Source organism: Anopheles cruzii, chromosome 3, assembly GCF_943734635.1.
Source record: "Anopheles cruzii chromosome 3, idAnoCruzAS_RS32_06, whole genome shotgun sequence".
Lineage (NCBI taxonomy): Eukaryota > Metazoa > Arthropoda > Insecta > Diptera > Culicidae > Anopheles > Anopheles cruzii.
In genome coordinates, this window is record NC_069145.1 from 74,958,826 (window position 1) to 74,984,577 (window position 25,752).

A 25,752-nucleotide genomic window follows, 5' to 3' on the forward strand; every position below is an offset into this window, starting at 1 on the left:
ACTGCATGCTGCTACATGTTTCTCCATTTCCCGAGCCCATTTATTGATGTAATAGATTGGATTCACACCGGTAGCTGACCGACCGACCGAACGCTTTGGCAACTCAGCCAATCCGGTTCAGCTGTGGCGTCCCAGAATTGCGCACGGGCAGACCAATCATAATAATATTGAACGGCCACTGGTTTAACCGGTCCGAGCAAAACATGCCTCTCGCTACGGACACACCTGTGGCCGAACGGAGTGGAGCTTGCAGCCAGAACCTACGAACCCGCTTCAGCCCACCCGACCCGGGCGTACGCGTATATGTGCGTGTGTGGGAAGAAACAATTGGAACGAATACGAAAATTGGTCCAGCGCCCATCAGCCCACAAGATTCGGCCCCGCCGGCAATCTTTTCCCAATCGAACACTCGTGTCAGACAATCGATCACCGACTTTTCTCACATCGACCAACCGTCACGGTGATCAATCGGTGCCGCCGCCGGTTTCGATGAAGTCATAAAACTTATTCATCCGGGTGCTGTATCGGGTGCGTGCAATAAACATACCGGGAGGACCGGAAGCAAGCAAGGGACCCGGGAAGGGAGCCGATTGACACACGGGGCCGGCCGTCCGAATCGGATCGAAATGGGCTGCGTGAGTCAATATTTTGAACTTCCCCGTGGGCCGCGATCGAAGCGAGCGACAACGTGTGAAGTTTCGGTCCGCGTCGATCCGTGGCCCAGAAATTGGTGTAACCTCATAAAACAGCGAAGGTGTCATATCTCGGCGCCCCGACCGCCCTCCCGGGCCATCGCCTAGCTAACATCTCTATTAAAGTTTCGGCCCGGCCGCTTGATGGTGATCCTGGCGTTTTGATTCGCTTGTCTATAAATCTCGTTACTTTGCCCATAAATTGCCCGCAGACGAGGCGAAAGCGTTAAATTTGAATTATTACAAAGCGCACGGTACCGGCGCGATATGCTGCTGGTTGGGACGGGAGAACCCGATCGAGTCGAGCCTTAGCCGCCGATCATATGATCGATAGCCTTTACATAACAACCGCACACTAGGCTCCTGAGGGCAGATCGCAAGAGCGCGCGCCGAGCGATCAAATCGATTGGCTTTTCTATTGCTAACCCCACCGATTGGCCACACCCAGGACGATCGGAACGTCCGGAGGGCGACAAATTTCGTAACCCCCCCCCCGTGTGCTGTGCCTCCGGGGGGCCGTGTAGGATCGGAACCGTCGGTGATTAGCGAACGCGAGAGCGAGCGGTCGTGAAGGGTCCCGTGTTGATAGGCGTCGTCAGGCTCAGGCGCATTCCAACCGGGGAACCGTGCACCGGATTCGGCGTGCGGCGGTTCGGGAACTCGTTCCCGACTCGACCGAGAGCCAATTTGTTTGCCATTTGCCGCGCCCAGAGCGTGCGCGAAGGATGCTCGAAAAACCTACCACCCAACCATCGGGCACACAACCCGGCCGGGCCGGGAGACGGTCGGGCGGCGACGACATAAATCATCGTAAAAGTCGTTTATAATGTCGTTTAATGATATGCTCAAAGTAAATATAATAACCGTTATCGACATTCCGCGCGGGCCCGGATAATTTCGCCAGCCTGGTGATCCGGCGGCGGGCCGACGAACAATGCCGAGGACTCGGCGCTGGCACATGCAAAGTGGCGCACCGGGCTTAGAAGGCACTGTGAGCCTGGGACGCTCCATGGGTCGGCCAAAACCCGGACGGACCAGGGCGGAAGAGTCTGTTGGCGTTCTTATTTAAACCGAAAATCGGCCAGGACCAGGGCTCCAGTATTATGGCCATGCAAATCGGGACAATCTCTCTCTCTGTCCGTACTGTCTCAATGCAAATTGTGCAATCGACCGTTGCCGAACACACTCTCCACTCCATTAAATCAATGTCCCATCACATCTCTCTGCTCTGCTCGACGTGGCCGCGTGAACAAGGAAGTGGAATGCAGCGTCTCCTGCGATCAGCGTCACGGCGAAAGTGCAACGGAAAACCGGCACGCCAAACGCACGGCATGGCAATGTAAACACTGCCGGTCCGAGTCCACTGCCTATCTGGCGTATCTTATCGATGGAAAATTATTTTTTAAAAAGATGCCCTCCTTTATCTGACCCTGTCATTATCAACATCGGCGCATCTCGGCGAAACCGGAGCGCCCGGCCAAACCGGGGCTCTGGCCAAACATGCGAACGCTTTTTGGCGTCTTATCTTCAGATTTTGGTGTCCGTGCGCCCGAGAGACAGACCGAGACAGACCGAGAGAGAGAACGATGAGCGATGTCCACGAGTGTGGGTCTTGCCGTAGAACGTGCGGCCCCATTCTTGAGGGGCCCGAAAGGGGGCCCTCGAGCCGAACTGTCGGCATGCAAATTATGATGGAAGCAGCGCGGTGATTGATTTTTACTTCCACCTCACCGGGCCCGATCTTGGGGTCCGAAGTGCACGGCGAAAAGGCGCATCGCAATAATGACTTTATCCATTCCGCCGCCGGCTTCCCTAACGGACTCGGACTCGGACTCGATTTTCTTTTCGGTTTTTTTCTGCCTTCTTGGGCCAACTTACACGATTCCGCCAAGGTTCGATCCGTCTCGCCGGAGCGATCGTTCCTAAACTCGTTTTAAATGGCCAAAGATTTGCGCCGCACGTTTAAAAGTTTAAATTGCACTCTCCCGGTGGGCTCCCGATCCGATTTTCCGAACGAGCCCACGAACAGAGTTTACCCACACAATGAGCACAATTACATACGAGGCGAAAATAAATAAATTATCGGTCGGTCCTATTTTTATCAAGAAATCCTCTGCGTGGAATTTTTCACACTTTCGTCTATTTATCTTTTCGACGCCCGCCCCTTGGCACGACGCCCCGACGCCCGGCACCTTGTCCGGAGCAAGGGGCCAGTCAGTCAGCCCAGCCGGGCGATTGATGGATGGCGAGCCGGACGGACCGCAATTAGTAATTAGCAGCTTGTTTGTCCCTGCGTAAAACCCCGCACGGTGAACGTGTCACTCGAACCTCGCTCATTTCGCGGCACGCCAAAGCGCTAGAAATATTTATCATCAAACGATGATACGACAACGGCTTCGTCCGGTTTCGTGCTAACCAGGGTAGCAATTAAACTGCACTTAGCTCGTCCGAAAGGTGCGCGTTCGCTTTATCACCTCTCACGAAAGTGCACGAAATGATGAAGCGGTTAACGCGGCCGGCCACGACATGCGAACCGGCAATGAGGCGCGAACCGGTAGGCGCTGGTTGCGATACCGCCCGGCTAGACCCGGAGAAGGATATGTTTGTTGCTCGAGGATCATTTTCGCCGCGGTCCGCGATTGCGTGACTGGAGCCCGTTGCCCGGCGCCATTCGATCGACGAAAAGCTCGCTCGAGTTTCCATATCTTGTTTCTGGTTCTGGGCTTCTCGCGGCCCTGAACTTGCCGCCGCAGGAACCGGGATGCTTCGGGACCGAATAACATAAACCAAACATGGAGTGCCGTGAACGTGCCGAATGCAATAAACGTTAGATGCGATTGCAACATTTTTGCACGCTTGCGCTGCGCGTGATCGGCAGCCGACGATAGCGGCAGTCCCAGAGCGAGCGGTCTCGGTGATCGAGCGAAGTCTATTAATTCTGCAGCATTCGTAAGAAACCTCGGCATCGCGGTTCAAACATAAGCATCGCAACACTAAATATCGCATCCAATAAATTAAACGACCGCTTTGTAATCCGAATTATTACGTCCCACCCCCCAAAAAAGGATGGTGCCAATGGTTCGCATCTCGTAAAGCCGATCCGATCCATCTGACTGGCGGGCGGGCCCACGGCCCCGTTAGGCATAATTTTACGATTTGTATAACCCGTTTTCGCGCCGAATCGGATACGCTACGCACGTCGATCCGATCCCACGCCACTCGGCGAATGCAATCCGGTCCGGTCCGGACCGGTGCGAAGAAGACACCTTCGCGGTCTCGAACAGTTGCGCATCTGTCGCAGTTGCATCCGCCGCCACGACGACGTTTATCTTATCCCGAGTGGCCACCGGGGAAACGGAGAACACCAACGGAGGTTTATGAATGGGAAACGGGAAGCCGAATGCCGTGACTCCCACGAGCCTCACGCGGAGTTGACTCAGCTGGATAAATGGCCTGCAGGCTGCGGTCTGTGAGGCTGCAGCAGCATCCTCGACAGCCCTCGTTGTCGTGAGCCTCGCCGGTGTGTACGCATCGCCTTTTCGCGCCTCCTTGAACCGCGTCACCGCCATACAAATAGTGTGTATCGTGCCAGCCGGTCGGTCGGTCATCATCATCATAATTTGCTCCGATCCTGCCCGACGCAAAGGTGTTGAAGATGAAACGACTCCCCCCGTGCGCCCCGCCGCATTCCGCCGCAAGGCCAGCAAGCGACGAGAGGTAATCTATAAATGTGCATTTAATGCACAGACACAGGCAGCGTGCACTCGGAATGTGCTGTTGCCCGCGGGTCCGCGTGCCAGCCGGACAGCCGACCAACCGAACCGCAGCTCATCAGCGCCGGTGGCTAATATTTACACGCATAACTTATGCTACCCCAGTCCCGGGACGCGCGGTGTGAACGCGCTTCCGGCTAAATGCATGATTGAGAAGATAAGAAGTGCCACTCTCGAGTCTCGGCCTCGAGCCTCGAGCCCGACCCACACGGCACGGTGGGCAAATATGTCTCCTTCATGGGATACGATTTTTCTTTCGCGCCTCGCGCACCTTTTGAAGCCACTTGGCTATGCATAGGAAAGTGTGGAAAATGGCCGAAAGATGGTCACGGCAGTTTTGCATTTTTATGCTTTATTTTATGTAGAAACATAGGAATATTTAAGCGATCGCACCCGGATCGTCGATAGCTGAAACATTTAGCTACAAATGCCACGCCTAACGCCCAACAAATCCAATTAATCCGCAGTTATGTTGCGGCATGGGTGCCTAGAATTTTGCCAATTAGATACGAGCTCCCACGGCAGGGCGGCCGCTTTTGGGAACCCATTTTCGCGCGCCCATTTCTTTTGATCCCTCGAGGGGCCGCGCGCGCACACTCTCGCCTTCATTAGGCATGTAATTAATGTTTTACTACGCCAAATTAATACCAACCGACAGTCGGCATTGGCTGGACCTGAAACACACACACACATGCGACTGGAGGGCACCTACGAGTGCGCCACCATCGCCTCGTCGGCCGACAGTTTATTTAACCTCATTTTAGCATAACCACCACCACCAGCGGCAGCAGCAGCAGCGGTTGAAGTGTGTGTTCGCCCCCGAATCTCCGTCTCGGGGCGGCTCAGAATCTGCCACAAATAAATCAATTTCAGACAAGAAACCCCTTGCGCCGAGGTGCTGGTGGTGGCGATGGAATTCATGCGTTTAATTTGCCGAGTCGAAGAACGCCAACTCGCGCGCCACGGGCAGGAACCTTGCGCCAGGCGTTGCGGTAGCGCGAATCCAGCATTAATTAAAATCCCGTCCCAACAAACTACTAACCTCCGTGCCCGCAACAAGACACATAATTAATGCCGTTTAACACCGCTCCGTTTTTCGCGCCCGGAACTCCCCGCAACACGATTCGGCGATTCGATCCGTCTCGTCATCCGACTGGGGACGTCGTGAAAGTGAATTCGATACGCGAAAAGTGATTCGTGCTGCCGCTGCGGACTTTTCTCTGTCCCGGAGCAGGCAGCTACTTTCCGGGCAATTCCGGGCCGGGAAGCCGACACACACGACGACGTTCAAAGGTCAATCTGCGAGGGCCTTCGAGCGTCTACGTTAAATGATTTCGCGTAAGCTCTCCTCGGGCGGCCGCGAAATAAATCCGATTAGCCTCAGCTTCTGACTGAAGTTGAGCTTTCTCTGAGCTCGCTCGCTCGCTGGCTAAGCTCGCTGTTTATGGTGCCATTTTTGGGGGGAGCCGCGAATGTGGCACACACTTACGGTGCGTAATTGCGATGCTTGCGAAAGGTTAAATGCACCCCAACATTGATGCTATGCTGGGAATGGGATTCGCTGACAGTAAGCGCACGGTGGGTTCCCTAAATGGGCATGCCGTTTGGGCGGCCGGCGGCAGTCAAGTGTTGCGTTACAATGTGGCGAAATTTGTTGATTTCCTCGTGGAAAGCGGAATTGTACTGGTTGAGTGTTGCGAGCCGACTGACTAGCTTCTATTCCGTTGGTTTTCGTTGGTAGAGTTTTTTGGCTCTTCCAAAATGTTCTAAACGGTTTCTTGTCCACCAAAACTTTGTTTAAGATGTTTCCGATGGTCCGATTTGCCTTAAATATGCACTGTGTTGTTGTTTATAATATTTTATTGCCATTTTGAAGGTATCTTCATAAAGCGTCTAACACAGAAGTCTAGTTCTTATTGACGAGGGTTTCTGGCGAGTCACTATAGACGTCTGTGGCCTTGCTTTGTCCTGATGCAACACAACATCTCTTCTTTTGGTCAATTCTCACCATTTCTGGTCAACCACTAGTTTCAAAAAGTGCAATTCCTGACAGTAAAGATCTGAATTTAGTGTTTGACCACACCGAAGCAACTCATAATAAACGATTCCTTTCAAGTTCCACCATATAACCGGTAAATCCTTCCAGCCCGTTAGTCCTGGCTTAGCCACCGTTTGGGCTGCTTCACCCACCTATGGCCAGTGATCGTTTTCGCACAATATTGACAAAGGTATCCCATTTCTCAACCGCAGTATCCATCAGTTTAAGAAGTCAGTCGATTTAATTCCGCTTGACCAAAACTTCGCAGATGAAAATTCGCCCAAACCCACCCAAACATGGAGGTTCTTTGTGAATCCAGCTTTGCGCAAATAGATTAAAACTGTTTGATGGTTAATTTTTAGCTCCTGGACGATACTACGACTACTTGGATTATTTCTGTGACCTTATCGACATTTTCGACGACGGGTCGGCTTGTGCGAGGTGCATCTTTAACATCAAAAATAACTGAATCGGGTCGGCACCCGGCACCATACACACCTAATCAGTGAAAGCATTTTTTTAAGTGTGAAGTGTCTGCTTGATAACAAGCATAAAGTTGCAACTGTTTGATCGATACTTTACGAAATATCGATCACTAAAGCGAAAATAATGGATTTCATTTTCCCCAACCTAGTAAATCTTTATGATCCGTCTCCATAGATCATCCGTCTACGCTACGAATCGGGTTATGCGGATTCTACGCGAAAGACTTGACCACTGGGACCACTTGAATACAACAATATAACACGATCAGATCCGTCTGATCATCGGTTCGAAATGAAGTCACTAACGGATGATCTACGGGCGAGCCGGGTCCAATTTGTCAATGCAATAATTAAAAACTAAATAAAACAGCAAAAAGTATGGTACAGCGCAAGCGTGTAAACGATCGAACCTCATTTTTCTCCCGTTCACATTCCGAATGGAACCGAGCGAGAGCGAAACGCGAGGATCTGTTTCTTTTCCCGAGGACCACCTAACGACGTTGGTGAGTGATAGCGTCACATGGCCCACCGGGACGAGAACCTATAACCCGTTAGCTACATTTTCCGGGCGCTGTCGCGATAACTCACCCACCTCTCTGCCCCTCAACATGGGGGGCCACGGCACTCCCGATTCAAACATGGTCCCCTAGGCACGGTTCAGCTAGCCAACCAGCGGGCGCGCGCGCATCATCACCCGGAGATCGATCGCCAGTTGCATGGCAAATGATTTATGTCCCCTCCCCCGTTCCCCAGCGCACCTCGCAAGACCCCACGCAAAGGACCGGAGGGAACCGCGAGAGGATTCGAAACATTTTTATTACCTACTCCTACCGTGCCACGTAACATAAACCACGCGCGCCGTGCACCGTGCGCCATTTGTCCTGTCACCCGACGATGGTCGGCGGATGGCCTGCGGATGGTGGGGGATCCCTGGCCACTCTCACCGCGCCGTTCATTATCAACCGTTTAGCGGACGCGGAGCGGACCGCCGCCAGGCGCTGCACTCGATGCACGCCAGAAACGCAACAGGTTCGAGCGGACTTCGAGTGGTCGCGCGAAGTGCGCTGATTTATCGGTGCCATAAGGTCCAAGAAATCAGTGCCAAAGTGATCTATGCCGGTGAAAGGGGGCACCGCTTCGGAGAGCAGTCTCGTAACAGCATCGCGGGGATTCATTCACCAAACGAGTGGAGTGGAGTTATTGAATCCTGGGCACAACTTCCACCGCAGGCCAATTTGTTGCCATCGACGACCACCGTTGAAGTCTACCCGATCACTCGATCTATAGGGTTAGGTTTTGAACGTGGAACTAACACAATTTTTGGGGGGTCAACATTTTGAAATTAATCCACTTTCTTCGTCAACCTTGTGGCGACACCTGAAAGCGATGGATTCCTTGATCCGGATGCGCCTGGGGCCGAGCTGAGACTCTCTTAGAGAAATGGTTCCAACCCTTCCGAGGCTCTCGGCATCGTCGGCGGTCCCATCCGAACCAAATCCTCGCGCTTCGCGTTCTCGTTCTCCGTCGTTATCTTAATCGGGCCCAAGGCAGACTTTGGGCCCAGCCCTATCCCCAGCCCCATCCCGATCGTATCTAATCCATCCGGTCGTAACGGAATAAATCAATTAGTACAACACGGTGCACCCTAATGGCCGGCCTGCATGCGGGAGGCAATCCAATAGAAAACCCATTTATCTTCCGACGGTCCGACGGCGATCGGCGGGCCAAGATAATGCTCCGGCCACGCCGAGCCCTTCCCGAAAACAGTGCACAGGCCAAGGGCCCAATAATTCAATCAACTCACGATTTTCCATCACAAGCGCCAAAAGAGTCTAAGACGTGACTAGCCGGTCGAAGAAAGACCACCGCGTGGTTCTAACCGAGCCGTGAACCTTCTAAGCCACCGAGCGTCGATCGGGCCCCCAACCGGTGACATGTCGATGACGTGACCTCCCCGGTTGATGGGCGCACCCCACCCACGAACTAACGGTACCTTGCGGCCACCAAACGCCACGGATCCACGGATCCGCTCGAATCGAATAAATAACGCTAAAAGTGCCATAAAACATTCGCCATGTCTAGGACGAAATTATCACCCCAGCACGCGGTGTGCGAAACTCCCGGGCCACGCGGCGGCTCCAAACCTGGCTGGCTCCAATTTGTCTGATGATGCGATTAATCCCACCAGCCTGCCAGCCAGCATCAACCATTCTTTCTCTCTCTTGCTCTTCGCCAGCACCGTAGCCGGGTTCGAAAGTGGTCCAAACAGGCTCGGTCCTGCGGTGCTGCGCATCGATTGCGCACCGACTGCAGCAGCGACATCTTCGCCCGACCCCGAGCCCCGATCCCCGATCCCGGAGACTCGTTTTGTTTTATTGCATTTTAATGTGCAATTTCATAACGGATTCACGCGGCGTACAGCGCGCGGGCTTCGGTCGGTACCGGAGCCGAGCCCAGCCCAGCGATTCCGATCACCGGGCACTTCGACGTGGCCGCGTCGGGGTGTTAACAGTCGACCGTAGACCCTTCGGCTGGTCGCTCCGGACGCTCCGCACATAAATTACCATTCGCCCGGATTTATCGCCCGCGACGGGTGGTCACAGCCGATGGGTGCGATCGCGGTGGCGCAGGTGCAATAGGATGCACCGCACCCCGTCCGCGGAACGGAGGAGCGTCCGGTGCGAACTGGGCACGAAGCGGGCTGCAAAAGTGTCCCATCGATGATGGACCTTTGTTGCATTCCTGCATTGTTGCTGTGCCTTGAAGTGATCGATGACAAATGGGAAGTTTATGTGTTAAAACTCTGGATACGTCTGAAAATGTTTATTTTACTTTTATGAAAATGAATGAATTTGATTTAGGACCAGAAGTAGGAGTGCATCGAGACTACAGTCGATCAATAAATCACGGACCACAATGAGCCATTGGCAAGAAGTAGTAACTTATTCGAGTTGGCCAAACAATGAGAAATGTCGGTTGGTGTGTGAAGAGCAATGAGCGATAAATAAAACATACGATGCGCCGATTAATTTGGCTACCAGATTCAGTTACAGGTAATACTACTTCAGTTCTGTTTAAATAAAGTCTTATCATCGAAAAGTACCTGACGTAAACGATGGAGGAATTTTCGTCAAAGGACTCAAGCAATCATCATCCTATCATTCAGCATAAACACAGAACGTGTGAGAGCAAACGAATTGCACAAAAATCACATAAACAGACCTCACCTCACCTCGCGGCCATCCTGAATTGCGTTAAAAACCGGGAACGCTTCATCAGCATGATCACCCCCCCCGTTCCACAGTGGAGGCCACTCGATTGATTTATCTACTTTGATGTGCGCCCTGTGCCCATGCTTTCGGTTTCGATCATTTTTATTCCGTCCGCTCCGCACAGATTGCACTCCAAATCAGCCCGGGCGCGATCTCCAGGTAGTCCAGGAAAGTGCCGTTGGAATCCACGCGGTCAGAAAGAGACTGCACCAGGCGGACGTGGAAGAGATGGGGGCCAGGAATAACATCATCAACGGGCCAACGGGTTCCGCCTAGACGCAGAGCCGCGCGTGCGAAACCCCCCCAGGAGCATGTCGAAAGCTTTCCTCACGATCATCCATCGTTCCGTTCAAAGTCGCGGCGTTTAGTTAAAATCACTTGTAGTACAGGTACATTAGGCACTATTAACGACACACACACACACGCGTGCGCATCTATAGGGTGGTCAGTCTAGTGTTTGGATCCCGAAGATGGGGCGCAAACTGTCGACTGTGGCTTTCGAAGAAAAATGGGTAGATAATGCCGCCAGAGGTGCATTGGCCTCTCTTGCACGTGGCGTATGGGTTTTCCGATCCCCAAATACGAAAATTCTACTTATTAACATAACCACCGAGGTGGAAATAAGCTTAAATGAAGAGAGCTTCTTCAAATGTGTTAATAAAATTTCAACTAATCGTTAGTTTAAAATCCGGAAACACTTGATGGATCACCCTATACAAGCCAAACACCACTCGATCGTTCATTAGTTAAGCCGCCGAAACCAGATCTTTCTCCAATCGTCATCGTCTCGAGAGAGCGACGGTCAAACCTTCGAAATAGAAAGGTTTCCTTGGGGCCACGCCATAGCGGACCCCCAGGATCTGTTCCCCCTTTCTCCTGATGGCTCCAGGCGGCGCGCAAACGGAAAACATTTATTAATTTTATTCAATAAAAATTCCGCCAAGTCATTAGTTTATAATTGATTTATTATTAATTTTCATATCAATAGCGTACACACGACGGCTCGATCCGTGCCCGGCCCTGTGGCACGAACCGGTCCACCGGCGGCGGCGGCAGCGCGGCCAATCTTCCTCCCGACGAGCGGGCGCAGGATGATGATGATAAAGTTGTACATTTTATAAACTTCCCTCCCGAACATGCGATCAGCCCGCGGCCCGGGTTCAGTCCCCGTGAGTCCCCCGGAGACAGTGCACAGTAACCTTGCTGGTGCTTTTATGTTTATCATCCTTTCCACCCCGCATTCCACCACGCGGAGAGCCACCCATGTGCGTTTGCCTGGAGAAGCCGATCGATTTGCGTCGCTCGATAAGTGACGGCATCCGGAGCCCGGGCCGGCCGCAGCATAAAGGGGTAAGCAAAACAAATTACTCATCACACGATGACGCTGACGGTTAGGCGCAACACGCGCCACGCGGCTCTGACCACACACGACGCCCTGAATTGTCGCGCGAAGGTGAAGCCGTCGTCTTCTAGCCGCCTTTAGATTAATTCCTGGTGACGAGCCAACGCAAAACCGTCGCTCAGGTGCAAACACAGCCCAACGGAGCGCGCTCCTTCTGTTGACTGACCGCACGCGATCAATCGCAGAATGCCGCGCTGGCCACGCACGGCCAAAGGTTGGTTCCGAATCTGCCCCTTTCGATGACACGATAATTTGTTGTCCCTTTTTCGGTGGAACCGAGCGGCCACTGTTTGCGCCATCGCCATCGCTGCGACTGTGTTGACTGAGGTCGCGAGGTCGTGGTGAATTCACGGTGACCATTGTTTGCCCGCGTGTCACCGAAATCGTTAGCGGGATCGCAATGTTTGATCGCCAAACACGCACCGAGAGCCATTCACCGAGCCAAGTCCCGGGCCCAGTACCGGTACACGGCCAACACGCGAACCGGTTCTTGTTCCGTGGCTCACCGGCAGGATTTTTCCCCAAAAAACGCACACAAAACACATAAAAATCCGCAACCGCAACCCGGGGGGAACACCGCAAGGAAAGTAACCCGCACGACGGAAAGACACAACAAACGGCCAGCAACAGCGACAGCACAAAAAAACTGGAACGAAACGACCGTTCCGACGACTAAAAATTTGACGATCGACGTAAAACCGTTTTAATTAACCAGCACGACGATCCGGGCCCCGGGCGGCCGTGGGTCGTGTGGGAGGGAAGTCCGCTTTGCATGCTCCAAAAAATAATTACCTCATCGATCAATCAGCGCCCCATTTTATGGTTCCTTGTCTTCCGTGCGGCCGGGTGCGCGGGTTGTTTATGTTTTGGCGTTTGGCGTGTGGTGGGTTAAGCACGGCGCAGCAGTCTGGCCAATCTGGCCAATCACCGTGGCGTTGATATCGGTTTTGGACCGCACCGGAAAAAAAACTACAATCGCCGAAAGCGATTTGATGCACTTTTTTGAACTTTTTCCGTCGAGTTTTCAGCATTTTTGGGGACTCGGAATGCGAAATAGAATGAATTCAACTTCGAGCCGATGAGACACTTTTGCGTCTGCAACTTCCGTAATGGTCTTTAGTAGCTGCGGACACACACCGATCAACAGTTTGCTGAAAAAAAAAACCCAGCTATAAGCCTAACGATCAAGAGTCAGCCCATGACGAAATGAGTTTGTTTGGAACCACGACGCCAGGCGGACGCACGACGTACGACGACGTCTCCGACGGCAACGCGACTGGGAAGCGAAAGAAGGAAACAATCGTGCCCAGCCCTCGCGGAGCCGATTTAATAACTTCATAATCAATAAATTGTAATCTACGTAAAAGGTAATAACGATAACAATAAAATTAATCTCGCCGCGTACGGCGATCGTCGCGCAGCAAACCCGGCGCAGCGAATGCTTTCACCCGCCGGCCTGCCCCGCGGGAGAACACACAACATCCCCATCATCATCATCACGGACATCATCAGGAGGGGCCTCAGGTCTCCCCGGGTTTAATCGTCCCGATCGCTGATGACTAACGCGCTCACGGGTGGCTCACGGGTACAGAGGCTGTCGATTATCGATCGGTGCACCGAGCTCCCGACACACGGGATATTAAGTTGTTTGGGTTCCGATTCGTTCCGCCAGCCCGCCGATGGAACAATCGGTGGAACCAATCGATGGAACCCGCGGCCCCGAAGCGCCATACGCCTACGTGGGGCGTTCCGCTCCAACCCGTTGCGTGTGTTAATTTGTCACGCCACCCCGCACTTACCTTGGCACGCATCCGGTTGTTCCGGCGACAGGCCGAAGTACCCTTCCTCGCAGCGATCACACCGGAGTCCGGTCGTTCCCGGGTTGCACTCGCACTGCCCGCTGACCGGGCTGCACACGGCGGCGCTGGACGATCCGTTGACGTGGCACGCACAGGCCGGACACTCGAGCTCCAGGTTTCCGTAGCCCACCTGCGGACCAGACACAAGTGAAGGCGGCGCTGAATGGCGCTGAAGGGCGCTCCGTCATACTCACGTCACACTCGTCGCACCGGCGGCCACCGTAGCGCGGCTTGCAGATGCACTGGCCGCTGGTCACGTCGCACACGTTCTCGAGGGCGCCTACCGCCGAGCAGCTGCACGGCTCGCACCCGTCATCCGGTACGCCCCAGTAGCCGGTCTTGCACCGCTCGCATCGCCAACCCTCGGTGAAACCCCTTCGGGAAAGACCAGGAAAGGAGATTAGCATATTAGTTCGCGCCCGTGCCTTACCAGGTCTAAAAATCTAAAGTGAGACTGTGTGGCAGATGTCGATAGCTGTAAATTTGATCATCTCCATTCTGTGGTTTTGGCAACACTCGAAAAAAATTAAATTTAGTTTGCAACTTATCTTTGAAGATGTTAGACCAAGTTCACTTTTAAGGGCCGTTTACACGTTGCGATATATCGCAGCAATCCCTTGTATCCTTTATTCGTAGCGATATATCGCAGCCAAGGTGGAGCGTCTACACGCCACGATGTATCGTTGCGATTTGCAATCGCAGATCTCAGTGTCATGGAAACAGACATGGAAGAAACACTGTGCTTGTCTGCCTTTGGATTGTGCGTTTCGGTTACAAAGCAAAAAATAGAACGTACCAAGCGTACTAATCGGTCACAGTGGTCAAGGGAATGGCTTTTAAAGCGAAGCCATTATTCTCACGTTAAACTTTTGCTTTAAAAACATTCAAAACAACATGTCAAACCGCCATCAACACACGCACACATGTCTATCCACCGTCAGCACACGCACACATGTATGGAGATTGGACCGAAATTGATGCTCGGCGCATTCAATTTTTTTGATCTGCCAATCTGGTCGTATACAAGCAATTTGTTCCTTTTTTGCTGTCTACACGTAGCGATATATCGTGGCAATTGGTTTCATACAAGGGATTGCTGCGATATATCGCAACGTGTAAACGGCCCTTTAGGCCTGAAATCATTGTTTTTCTGCTACCTGATTATCAAAACTGCGACAGAATCGCAACAAATGTTTGTCGAAGCCTACGATGATCCTGCTGTTGGAAGATTGCAGCGCTTTGAGTGGTTCAAATTATTAAAACATGGAAACTTTGACTTAACAAGCAAAGAGCGTCGGAGGACTCCAAAAAAGTTCAAGGACGCTGAGCTACAAGAACTTTTGGATGAAAATGACACGCAAACGCAATAACAACTCGCGGATCAGCTAAATGTATCCCAATACGCCATATCCGAACGTTTGAAGGCTCTGGGAAAGATCCAGAACATTGAAAAGTGGGTGCCACATGAACTGAAGGAAAAACAGAAGGAAAACCTAAAAACTGACTCTAAGAAAACCACCAACTTCGACTGCAAAACCAGATCGATTCGCCGAAAAGACAACAATTTGAATTTTAATTCATTGATGCTTGCCATGGGAACCCTGCCGGTTCCCAACTGCTCTTGTGACAGGATGCACTGCCCTGATGAAAGAGGATACTTTTCTTCTTTAAACCGGGTCTTTTTTCATAAATTTTCTCTTTCAGTTGATCTAAAATTTTACAAAAATAACCAAAATTTATTGTTTTGTAAATCATCCGCTAAAAAAATTCCATTTGCATCCCAAAAACTGATGCTAACACCTTTTTGGGCGGTATCTGGACACGAACTCGTTTCGGAGCCGAAGAAAAAGGTTCAAACCACTCCTTAGCCTCTTGTTTTGACTCAGGATCATGCTGATAGAAGATAGTTGAGTCTGTTTTTTGACGTTTTCGACATGGATCGTCTTGAAGGCTACTTCGACCGCGTTTAAACTCAGAAAGCCCCCTTCAAACCCTCTAATATACACTTGCAACATTCGTTCACGAATTTCCTTTGCTTTTAAACCTTCCACAAATAAAAAATCATTAACTGCACGGTACTTTATTTTTTCCATTGTAAAAAATACTGTGACATGTCGATACTAAATTTGTTGTAAAAAAAATTAAGTGACCAATTCAAATGAAACTTCATATACGTTCATATGAAGAGTGTACCAATATAACAAAACCAAAATTAGACTTGTAGCAATGCGCTATGGTATCGAACGACAAAACTTAATGAACAACCTAGTAATTGGTTTGCTTCAAAAGACAAAGAATTTTTTCGGGAATCCACAAATTACCAGAAAGATGGAAGAAACGTATACCTAGCGATGACACATATTTTGAAAAAACTAGAGTTTTTCATGTTAATGCAATCTAAAGATGATAGTTTTGAAAAAAGTTTCATTTTCTACTTTTAGACCTGGTACAAACTCATTCTCGCCGCTCACACTCGATACTCACATACACTCGATGCATTCGCCGGTCCGCGGATTGCAAGGACCTCCATGGCACGGGCAAGGGCGACACTGGCCCCCGACCTCCGTCGGCTCCCCGTAGTAGCCATCGTCGCAGCTGAAACGAACAGCACAATGGCCTCTTAGCTCAGATCTTCTATCAGATCGCCTATCCACCCGCCGGAACTTACAGCTCACAATGGTCGCCCGTGTAGCCGACCGGGCACTGCGTACACACGTACTCGCCCGGCCCATGCTCGCCTCCTTTCGCCTGGCAGTGGGGTGAAAAGTTGTTGCCAGCCACCGGCAGCGGACAGGCACAGGGCCGGCAGTCATCCACCCGCCCGACCGTCGCATTGCCGTAGAACCCGGCCAAACAACGCTCACAGTTGGTCCCGACGGTGTGATGCAGACAGGCGGCGCAAGCCCCCGTCTCGAGGTCACAGGTGGCCGCATGCCCGTGACACATCGAGCACGGAATGCACCGACCGACCCGTTCGTGCGTCACACTCGTCTCGTAGATCCTCACGTACCCAAAGTCACACTCCTCGCACGAAGCGCCTCGATATCCGTCGGGACACTCGCACCGTTCGACGAGACTTTCGCCCTCGCCCGCGCCTCCTTCGACGGTTGCTGGCCCTCCCGCGAACAGCTGCGCATCCTCGAGGACACTTTCGACCTGATCGGTGTGGTAGGTGCCCCGCAGCAGGATCGCCTCGACGTCGGCCAGCACCGCCATGTACTGCGTCCGGGTAACCGGATCCCCGTGGTACTCGGTGCGCCGCAACCGCGTAATGATGTCCTGCACCGTGCGCGGCACGTGATACCAGTGCTGTTCCTGCAGCGGCACCTCGATGGTTACCGCACCGCCCGATACCTCATCGTAGCTGGCCTCTCCGTACGCGATCTTCATCCCGTTCCGGCCGACCAACACCAGGCTTGGGCCGACCGTCGGTTTCCCGCTCGTGTCACCGCGCACCGTTATCCACTGGGTCCGGAAGGTAAGGTGGGACCCGTAGCTTGCCAACCGATTGCCGAGGTAACCCGGGGGTGTCCGCCAGTAAACCGCTTCCGTGTCGGGCATCTCGAACATCCCGAACACCAGTGAACCGGTGTCGTTGTCCCGCGCCGGTACAACCCGCTCGCCCATCGCCAGATTCGTCACCGTCCAGCCGTCTAGCGTAGAGTAGGCGGTGCCTTCGGTGCTCTGGCCTCCCGCACTGCACCGTACACCCACCAGCCCGGAACAGTAACATTTGAGGCACCCATCCGCGTTGGTCGTCCGGAGGGCGAAGAATCCGTCGGCGCACCGATCGCAGCGTGCTCCGACGACGTGTGCCTTGCAGCTACACTCCTCACCACACTCTCGGCCCGGCCGGGTGCCACGTGGATCACACACACACCGGACACACTGTTCCCCGGCGTGCCCCGGAGCACAGCTGGTGCAGCGGGGACCCACGAAACCCTTTCGGCAGGTGCACTGGCCACCGATGGCCCGACACTCACCGGTCGCCCCGGGGGCATCGCACTCACACACCCGACACGGTGCTTCGTGGTCCGCCGGCAACCCCTCGGGCCGGTAGTACCCCGGCAGGCAGCGCTCGCAGTTGATACCGGTCGTGAACGCGGTACAATTCAGGCACACGCCGCCGCCACTCATCTTGCCCCGGATGCTCTGGCTCAGGTGCTGCTCATCCACCAGCTTGTCGTAGTAGCAGGACGTGGCGTGGCCATGGCACTAAAATGAAGCGAAAAGGAACGAAGAATTAGCCCCCGGATGCGACCTTCCAGCGTCCGACTTACCTCACACTTCTCGCACTTGTTCGCGCTCACCGGCGTTCCGACGCGGTACGGGCGCTGGTTGTAGAGCGGACAACACCGCTCACAGTGCGGACCACACGTGTTGTGGACGCACTCACACTGCGGTTGCTGCTGCTCCTGCTGGTTACTTTCGATGTTGTTGTCGTTCGCCTTGCACTTCCCGGCATGTCCGGAGCAAAAGCACCGGCCGCCGATGCGCAGCGAACGGATGCTGTAAAAGCTGCGCTTCGGTTGCAGCACTGAGCCGAGACCCGAACCACTCGCGTCGTGCTGCTGCTGCTGCTGCACAGCGGATTGCATACGCAGCAGGCGTATTCGAACATAGCGCGTGATTGTAAAATTTTGGAGCTCGATCGAGCTCGTCTTTTCGCTCGGCCGCCCACTAATCAGCGACAGGTTGATTTCGCCATTTTCCAGCGGCTCCGGCAAGGAAAATTGTGTCGCACAGATCACCTCTACGTCGCTCTTGAAGATATAGTTGGTGGTGTAAGCCGGCAACCCGAACCGTTCCCGGCACTCGCCGTCGCTACCGGCAAAGTACTGCCACGGTTCGTACGTCCGGCCGTCCGTCGACTTCTCCAGCACCCAGGTGGCCGGTAAGGGCGAGATGGCGGCACGCATGGTGAAGAACACAATCTGGTACAGCTGCAAAAAAGAGGAACCCAAAGGGAGGTTAGAATTCGATGGAATTAAGGTGCGCGGGCGCTCCGTGGCGCCATTTGAATGGTGGGGCATAAAAATCTGCCCGGTAGAATCCTGGAATCTAGGCTCGTGCCGTGCCCAACACGACTCTCTACAGTGACATGGCGAAGGCATTTTAATTCGTTGCACGGCACACGGTCGGAATTTGCGGTCGTGTTTTGGTGGTATCGGCCGGGCAAGGAATTTCTCTCTCCTGACCGATCGGCAAAATTTCTACCCAATCGGGTCACAGCACGCCGCCGCCGCCGGGAGTTTGATGCCAAAATCGAATTTCTTACGACTAAACGGACACGAACGATTGTTGTCCGATTACGCAGCCATCGGGCGCATATTTTGCAATGGTAATCGGGCCGCGTATTGCGCCCTGATCGATGGCTACCGATGGAACCTGCCCTAATTGGCCCACAAATAACACCCACGACACTTTTCCAACTTTGGAAATCTCCGCTGGTAAAACTCGGACCCCGAAGAGGTCGTCGGTCGGTCGAGCGGTACCATGTTTGGGAACCGGAACGGAACAACAAACTGCTCGGCTGATCATTATTATTGAGCGGGCACCACACCACAACTAAAGGGCCCGGTTCGTGCAACCTCGTGGACCCACGAGTTCCGAATCGTTGCAGCATCATCCCGCGGTGGAACCGTCCGAGGGCACGATTCTGGCCTAGATGTGGATGACGGTGGCCACCGCACACCATACACCGAATGCAACTATACCTGCCGGTGGCCTATGTCGCGGGAGGACGACGATGCTCGGTGTGTTCTATTTTAAAAATAATTAGTTCAATCATAACCCGGCCACGGACCCGGCCAGGTCGGTGCAATAAGATGCCCATTGGGGGGCAGTCCTTTTTGCGACAATATTCCCTCGGGTCGGCCCGAAAGACCGATGACCACCGCTTTTTTGTCCCCTCCCTTTCTTTCCATCATAAAAGCGGACCGATAGCGGCACAGGCGGCCGGGTGGACAGTATCGGGATCTGGAGCCCGCACGGCCAAAAGGGATTGGTGCGCGGTCCACCCCCCGAACACACACACACAGGGCTGACGTACGAAAGTCGTGACATTCTCGGGGCAAACAATTATTTGCTAGACCATTTATGGTCACAATTTAAAGGAGAAAAGTTCACGTACGAATAATGTGACTCCCGGGAAGCCGGCGACGGCTCGGATCGAGCGTGAGGCGTGCGCGCATACGGTCGCGTTTCCAGACATGCCCATTTATGTGTTATGTGAGCTTGTGCGACGAATCAATGTCCAGTTCAGTCAACCAGCCCGTCCCGTAGTCGTTCTCATCATCCACCGGCCAGACAGCGGCCGGTGGAGCTTCCCAGCACGGCACGCGGACAGCATCCCGTTTGCAGGATCGTCGCCCGTCAAGAATTATGTGTAAATCAACATGGCGGAAGAAGATCGGTTGCCCACTGTTGGAGCATTCCAACCTGCGAGCGCCTGCGGCAGGTCCTGTGGCTCATCAGCTTTTAGACTTTTATTGCATTCCGATTGGCGAACGCGCACATGCCATTCGTTGTCGATCGAAACGAAGCCAAACACTGATCCTCGTGATCTCTAACGAAAAGCGAATAAATGGGCAAGAATCAGAACATTTTCCAATTTACCAAGATAATAAAAGGTAACATCTTGCCGATCGATCGATCATTTTTAAATTAACCAATTTTATCCGATCCGGGTTCCACGAAGCGCTGATACAATCGTATCGGTGTTTTCGGACAACCTTTTTGGCACACACGTGTTTGCACAGCAGCACTTACTTTCGATCTCAAACGCTCGCGAACGGCGCGAGCGGATTCCATCGATCGAAAGACTTCAATCAACGACGGGGCGGCGACGAACCCGCGATAATCTTAACGAGCTCAGCCCGATGCCACCGGAGAGCCCATCCGGCGATCGCGTTCGCCGTATGAAGATGTCTGCCGCGTCTGTTTTTCTTTCCCGCGCTTACGCGCGAGGAGTACCTCTCAAACATTCCCTTCCTGCCTTCCTGCGCAGTCTCTACAATGGTTTCAATCGAGGAAGTGGGTCACACTGGCCAAGCTAGCGAACAATTGAAACCCCCACGGAATGACAGAAGCCTAAACCCCTAAGCACGGCCGACCAGCCCCGTGACGCCGGGCGTTATTAGCTCTCAAATGGGCATGAAAGCGGTCGGCAAGAGTTCTCCGAAAAACGTTCCTATTCATCAAATGTTAATCTTTCAACAAACGATACTCTAAACACCATTCAAGTCGGACTCGGACGATGACAACGACGACGACGGCGACAACGGCAGTGCATTCTCAATTGCTGATGACCGGCGTAGGGTGAGCTTTCAAATGTATGGGTCCACAGGTTTCCAAAACATCCTCCAAACGCAATTGCCGCACCGCCTTTTATGGACATTTTAATAAAAAGCGCAAACAAAAGTGGCCCGCCGCGAGCACAATCAACAGTTAGGCCAGGCAAACAGTGTTCTACCGGCTTTGAGCTTTTACTACTCCGACGGGCCGTGGTGCCTTTGGTGTATCCTTTTGTGCACCAAATCTCCGAAAAGCATACACCGTAGAGCCATTCGTTCGTTGTGAGATTCTTTCGTTCAACAATTTTACTAACCACCAAAATCAACAGCAACTCGAACGGACACCCGGTGCCTGCTTGACCGGCGATTCAGGCGCATACCGAGCACCGAATGGTCATCGAACTCCGCCACTTTGGTGCTGGAAGTTTGCAAACAATCTCTGAGACACATTTTCGATCACAAATCACGTCACACTGCGGTGAAAAGTGTGCAATTATCGGTCTAAATGTTGTCAAACCTCCAGCGGATCTGTGAGGATGGCAGCACACAACAGATGCAACCAGATCATCGCCCGAACAAACGCCCGGATAATTATGGCCATTATGCTGCGATTCAATAATCACACTTCCCGCCCCGAACGAAGATCGATCGATCGTCACACGGATCGCACGGAAGGGCCTCAGCAGCCAATCGGTCGTGCCGAGAACCAGGATTTTCATCGCCCAGAGCCGCCCCTAACGAGGCCTATTTCTATAGCGATAATCCTGTGGCCCGGGGGCATCGCAATGGCAGACGCACGGAACATAAATATCATCTCCTCAAACGCAACCGTGCGTTTGAAGAAAAATATTAATAACCATAATAATAGCCGACCGCCGGCCGGCTAGCGGTGGCACCTGAAGCGGGCCCCTCGCGAAGCCGGCTGATCCGGGAGGTCTCGGTGAATGGACCGTTGATCCACTATGTAAATAAATACGCCGGTGAAAATGAACTATGCTCCGGGGGTATCCGTCGGGGTTTCGTTCCTTTTGCTCCTACACTTTATGCTCGCCTTTTTCTTTCTTTTGCTGCCAGCACGCACCAACTCACACGAGAAAAAACGAAAGGTCCATTTCCCGTGCGTCGAACGGTTTGATTTAATTCAATTGCGATACGATTTCTGCTCCGCCCGTAAGCTGCATCGTGATCGTACGGCGCGCTGCACTACGGTGCTTCTTGCACTCGCTGAGACGATCGATTGCCGACGGCAGGAGCAGCAGCAGACGCCGTCAAGTGGCGCTCACTAATGAGCCGGTTTTGCGTACACGACAACCGATGATTAGCGATAAGCTGCGAATTATTTCAACACGTTTTATCGGTAAAACATTCGTTTTTATCGCCATTCCGGCGTTTGCCGTTTCACTTGTTCGCTTCTTTCCTCGTCTCGCGTTCGCCAACACGGTCCCCGGTCCGGTCCTCGGCCCGGGAACGACGACGAACGTAGCTCCGTCAGGGCGGCCGGATTAGATATTAAGATGTTGGGACCATAAAAACCGGTGTCGGACATTATTTATGCCACTTTAGGTGTTCCGTTCGCGCGAAGTCGTTTGAAATTAGACATCGTTTTCTGCAACTCCACCGGCCGGCCGGTCCGGGGCTTAATGTGATTACGTATTAATGGTCTTCCGAACGACGCACCATTCGAAAGGTTACGGTGTGCAGCATTATTGCGTTTAGCAACAAATTAGGCTTAATTGCGACCGTAATATGGTGAGCATGATTCCTTGCTAGCTGTCAATAGATTGCCGCGGTTGATCTCACGAGTACGAGTAATGAAGCTTCTGAACCAGAAAAGCTTCCGTTTAACCTCCTATCCTTTACTAACTAAAGCTTAGCTTGTGATTTTATCGTGCACTTGCGCTACAAACACTTTATTAACACAAATTTGAACGATCGATCGCTCGATCTCCCTGCCCAGCACAGACCCTGACTGGGAAACGAAAAGCTGTGTGGGAAAGGACAACCGCGGTGTGGCTTCACCGCGCAGCATGAAAGATCACCGCTCCGCCGGCGCTGCCAACTTGTGCGATCCGATCCGATCAGATGTGTCACTGCGATAAGATGAAAAATGTTTACACGATGCCTGTCGATTGCATTCCGGGCCCCCGGCCCGGGCGTGAGTAGGGAAAATGTGATAATAAATTAATGACAAAATTTAAAATTGAAAAAAACACCAGAAGAGCGCCGGCAGCTAGGAGCCGTTGGAACCGATGTCGAGAAAGCGCATAACGGCAGCGGGCGGCGGCCGGAGCTTTTTGTCCGTATGTCCGTATGACATTATTCACCCGCTCGTCGAAGCCGGATACCTCCCAGGATTGTCGTGATTAATGTAACTGCCCCGCGGGGCCCCTCGGGGACATTCGGGGCTTCCCGTGGATCGCGAAGCTTCTGGTTGCACGCTTCTGCCGTGGCGCAAATGGGCCCCGTTCTGTCTTTCCCGAGCCTCGATCTTTACCGCGATAACCGCGCGCGGTTTGGTTCGCGATCGTGCTGGGAAGCGAACAGGCTCGAGCTCGTTAGGGCGCACGAGAAATGGGGCCCAATCACTCGTATCTGTCCCCCCGTGTGATCACAATCGATGACCTGGAGCATCTGTTCAATTATGACGAACAACCGAAACGTATTCGATCGGGGAAGTTTTGACAAATCAATTACAACTCCCCGGCATGATGTGCACCGTGATGCAGGTTTTTGGCCAATGGCTGAGCGCGCTTCCCCGGACTCACATTAAGGTAATTCAAAGGCCCCACCGGGCGCATTGGCCATTAATTGGAACGCTCGATTTCATGATCGTCGTCCATTTACCATACAGAGCCGTGTGACGGCCGCTTGTTTCGAGGCCAGTGCGAGCCCACTGCGGCTTAATAACTTAATTTGGCTCCGGGGACGGCAAGCAACCCACAATCATGGCTCATAAAATACGATTAGTTAAGTGCCCATTCCGTGGTCGAGATTGCGTGGACGACTTGTTTGATTTCGGCTGACGGAAGATTTGCCGGCGGGTGGCGCGACACACAACCACCGGTCGCCGGTCCCGTGCTGGTAGATGTGTCGTAAATTTGTGAAATGCACATCGGACACAATGTTTTCTCCCACATGACCCCCGGGAACCGGTACGCCGGCCCGGATGCAGCAAATTTCTCGTTTTGGGCTTCGGGCCACGAGAACCACGGACACCCAGAACGGCCCCGTGCCGATCGGATTCGGAATGAGTTAATAAATTCTGAGTGCATAAGCATCGGATCAAGTGGAGAGACTTATTCGGGGCATCCTTTTTGGAATAATGACGTCTGTCAGGTCCGTCTCGCTGGCAGCGTTTGCTGTCAATGGCCCTTAGATAACCGCAATAAGGACTTTGAATTAATTCATGCGGTTTTTATTCGACAAATGGGTCCTAACTACAGCAACAAAACATATGAATACTTTAATGAAAGTATTTTCCATCGTTAGCTACTACTTTCTTCCATCATTCAGGTAATTCACGAGTTTCGTGACGATAGAACTCCTGTTCTTTAGAAGCGATCCAATCAGAGAACCCTTTTTGAGATTAGAGACCCGATGTGCTGCCAAAGCAGCTCTCATCCGTCATTTTCGAGATGGGTTTTAACCGGTTTTACGTTTCTTTATGACCAAAGCTTGCTTCAAACGCATTCATCGTTGTCGATATCGTTGTCTATCAATAATTTCTTTAGGTTTTAAAAGCTCATAGTACAACGCACCTTCCATATCTCACCATATGCACAGCATAATCTTTGCACAGTGAATAGTTCGCTCTCTGCAGGCTCTTTTTGCGTCTGATATGCATCCTGATCGAGCAATGCTGTCAAATCTTCATCATCAAACTTTTTTGGTTGTCCAGATCGCTCTTGGTCTTGCAAGCCAGAATCACCACTTGTAAACCTCGCAAACCACATCTGACACGTTCTCTCGGCAACAGCATGTTTCTTCTTTTTGAAGTTATGAAGAAGTGCTCCCTGCAAAAACACTTTACCAGGAACAAACCTTGATATTTTCTGAGGCTTAAAAACACTTTAACCAAAAAACCTATAATGCGTTAGATGCTGTCAGTCTCATATTTCATAGAAAAATGGTGGCATCTGCAATCTATTGTAACATCGAATAAAAAACTATCCTTCGAAAGAATAGAGGGATTTTCTGAGATGCCAATCATACCATAGATCATAGATCATACCAACCGTGACCGTAAATACTCATAAACTACCAGTTAGTTCACTGGTTGGCCATCGAATTAATAAAACTTCTGCTTCCAGCAAACCAAAGTTTCGGGACCCACCACAAGGAATGTCCTCCAGAAGCAGTGTTCAAATGATTACCAGCATTTGTTGTTCTCACACTTGTAATGTTTTCCCTATGCCCCCCCCCCCGTCACCGGCACCGGGAGAATCCGGCCACCCGGGGCAGGCGGCAAGATTAGATTCTTCGGGGCGCAAAAGAACTTGATCGCCGGGGGAACTGCCTGTTTGGTGATCATGTTTCAAGTGAACTGAACTACCGCAGCCAGTCGGAGGCAACCGCTCACTGGCCTCACTGGTACACCGATGGAGTGTGTTTACAAACCACTCCAGCAGCCACCACGACAAACAAACCCCGTTAGAAGTTGCGCATATCTTGCGGCAGGGAACACACACGCCGGGGGGGGAGGCGGCAGCGGTTTTGTTTAGAATTTCCTTCCTTTTACCAAGCCAGCCACCACCAAGGGTTGTGTTTGTGTTGGGAAAACGCTCGTCGTTTTGTTGTATTTTAAAACAATAAAAAAAATGTTGAAGGTTCGAGCTCACCGTTTATGTAGGTTAAAGCTTTCCGTTGCCCATTGTTCGATTTCTCTTCCTTTCCCGCCTGCCAGGGCTGCGATTAAGTGAGCAACATATCAATCACT

General features: G+C 52.4%; 1 protein-coding gene across 1 annotated transcript in view; it reads right to left on the reverse strand.

Annotated features, from left to right (window-relative positions):
* The window catches only part of LOC128270988 (laminin subunit alpha-1-like), a 75,327-nt gene that overhangs the window by 30,785 nt on the left and 18,790 nt on the right, over positions 1 to 25,752 (reverse strand). The window contains 5 exon segments of the mRNA XM_053008417.1: positions 13,462 to 13,651; positions 13,716 to 13,896; positions 16,006 to 16,116; positions 16,190 to 17,736; positions 17,802 to 18,464. Of these exon segments, the coding sequence (XP_052864377.1) occupies positions 13,462 to 13,651; positions 13,716 to 13,896; positions 16,006 to 16,116; positions 16,190 to 17,736; positions 17,802 to 18,464 (2,692 nt within the window).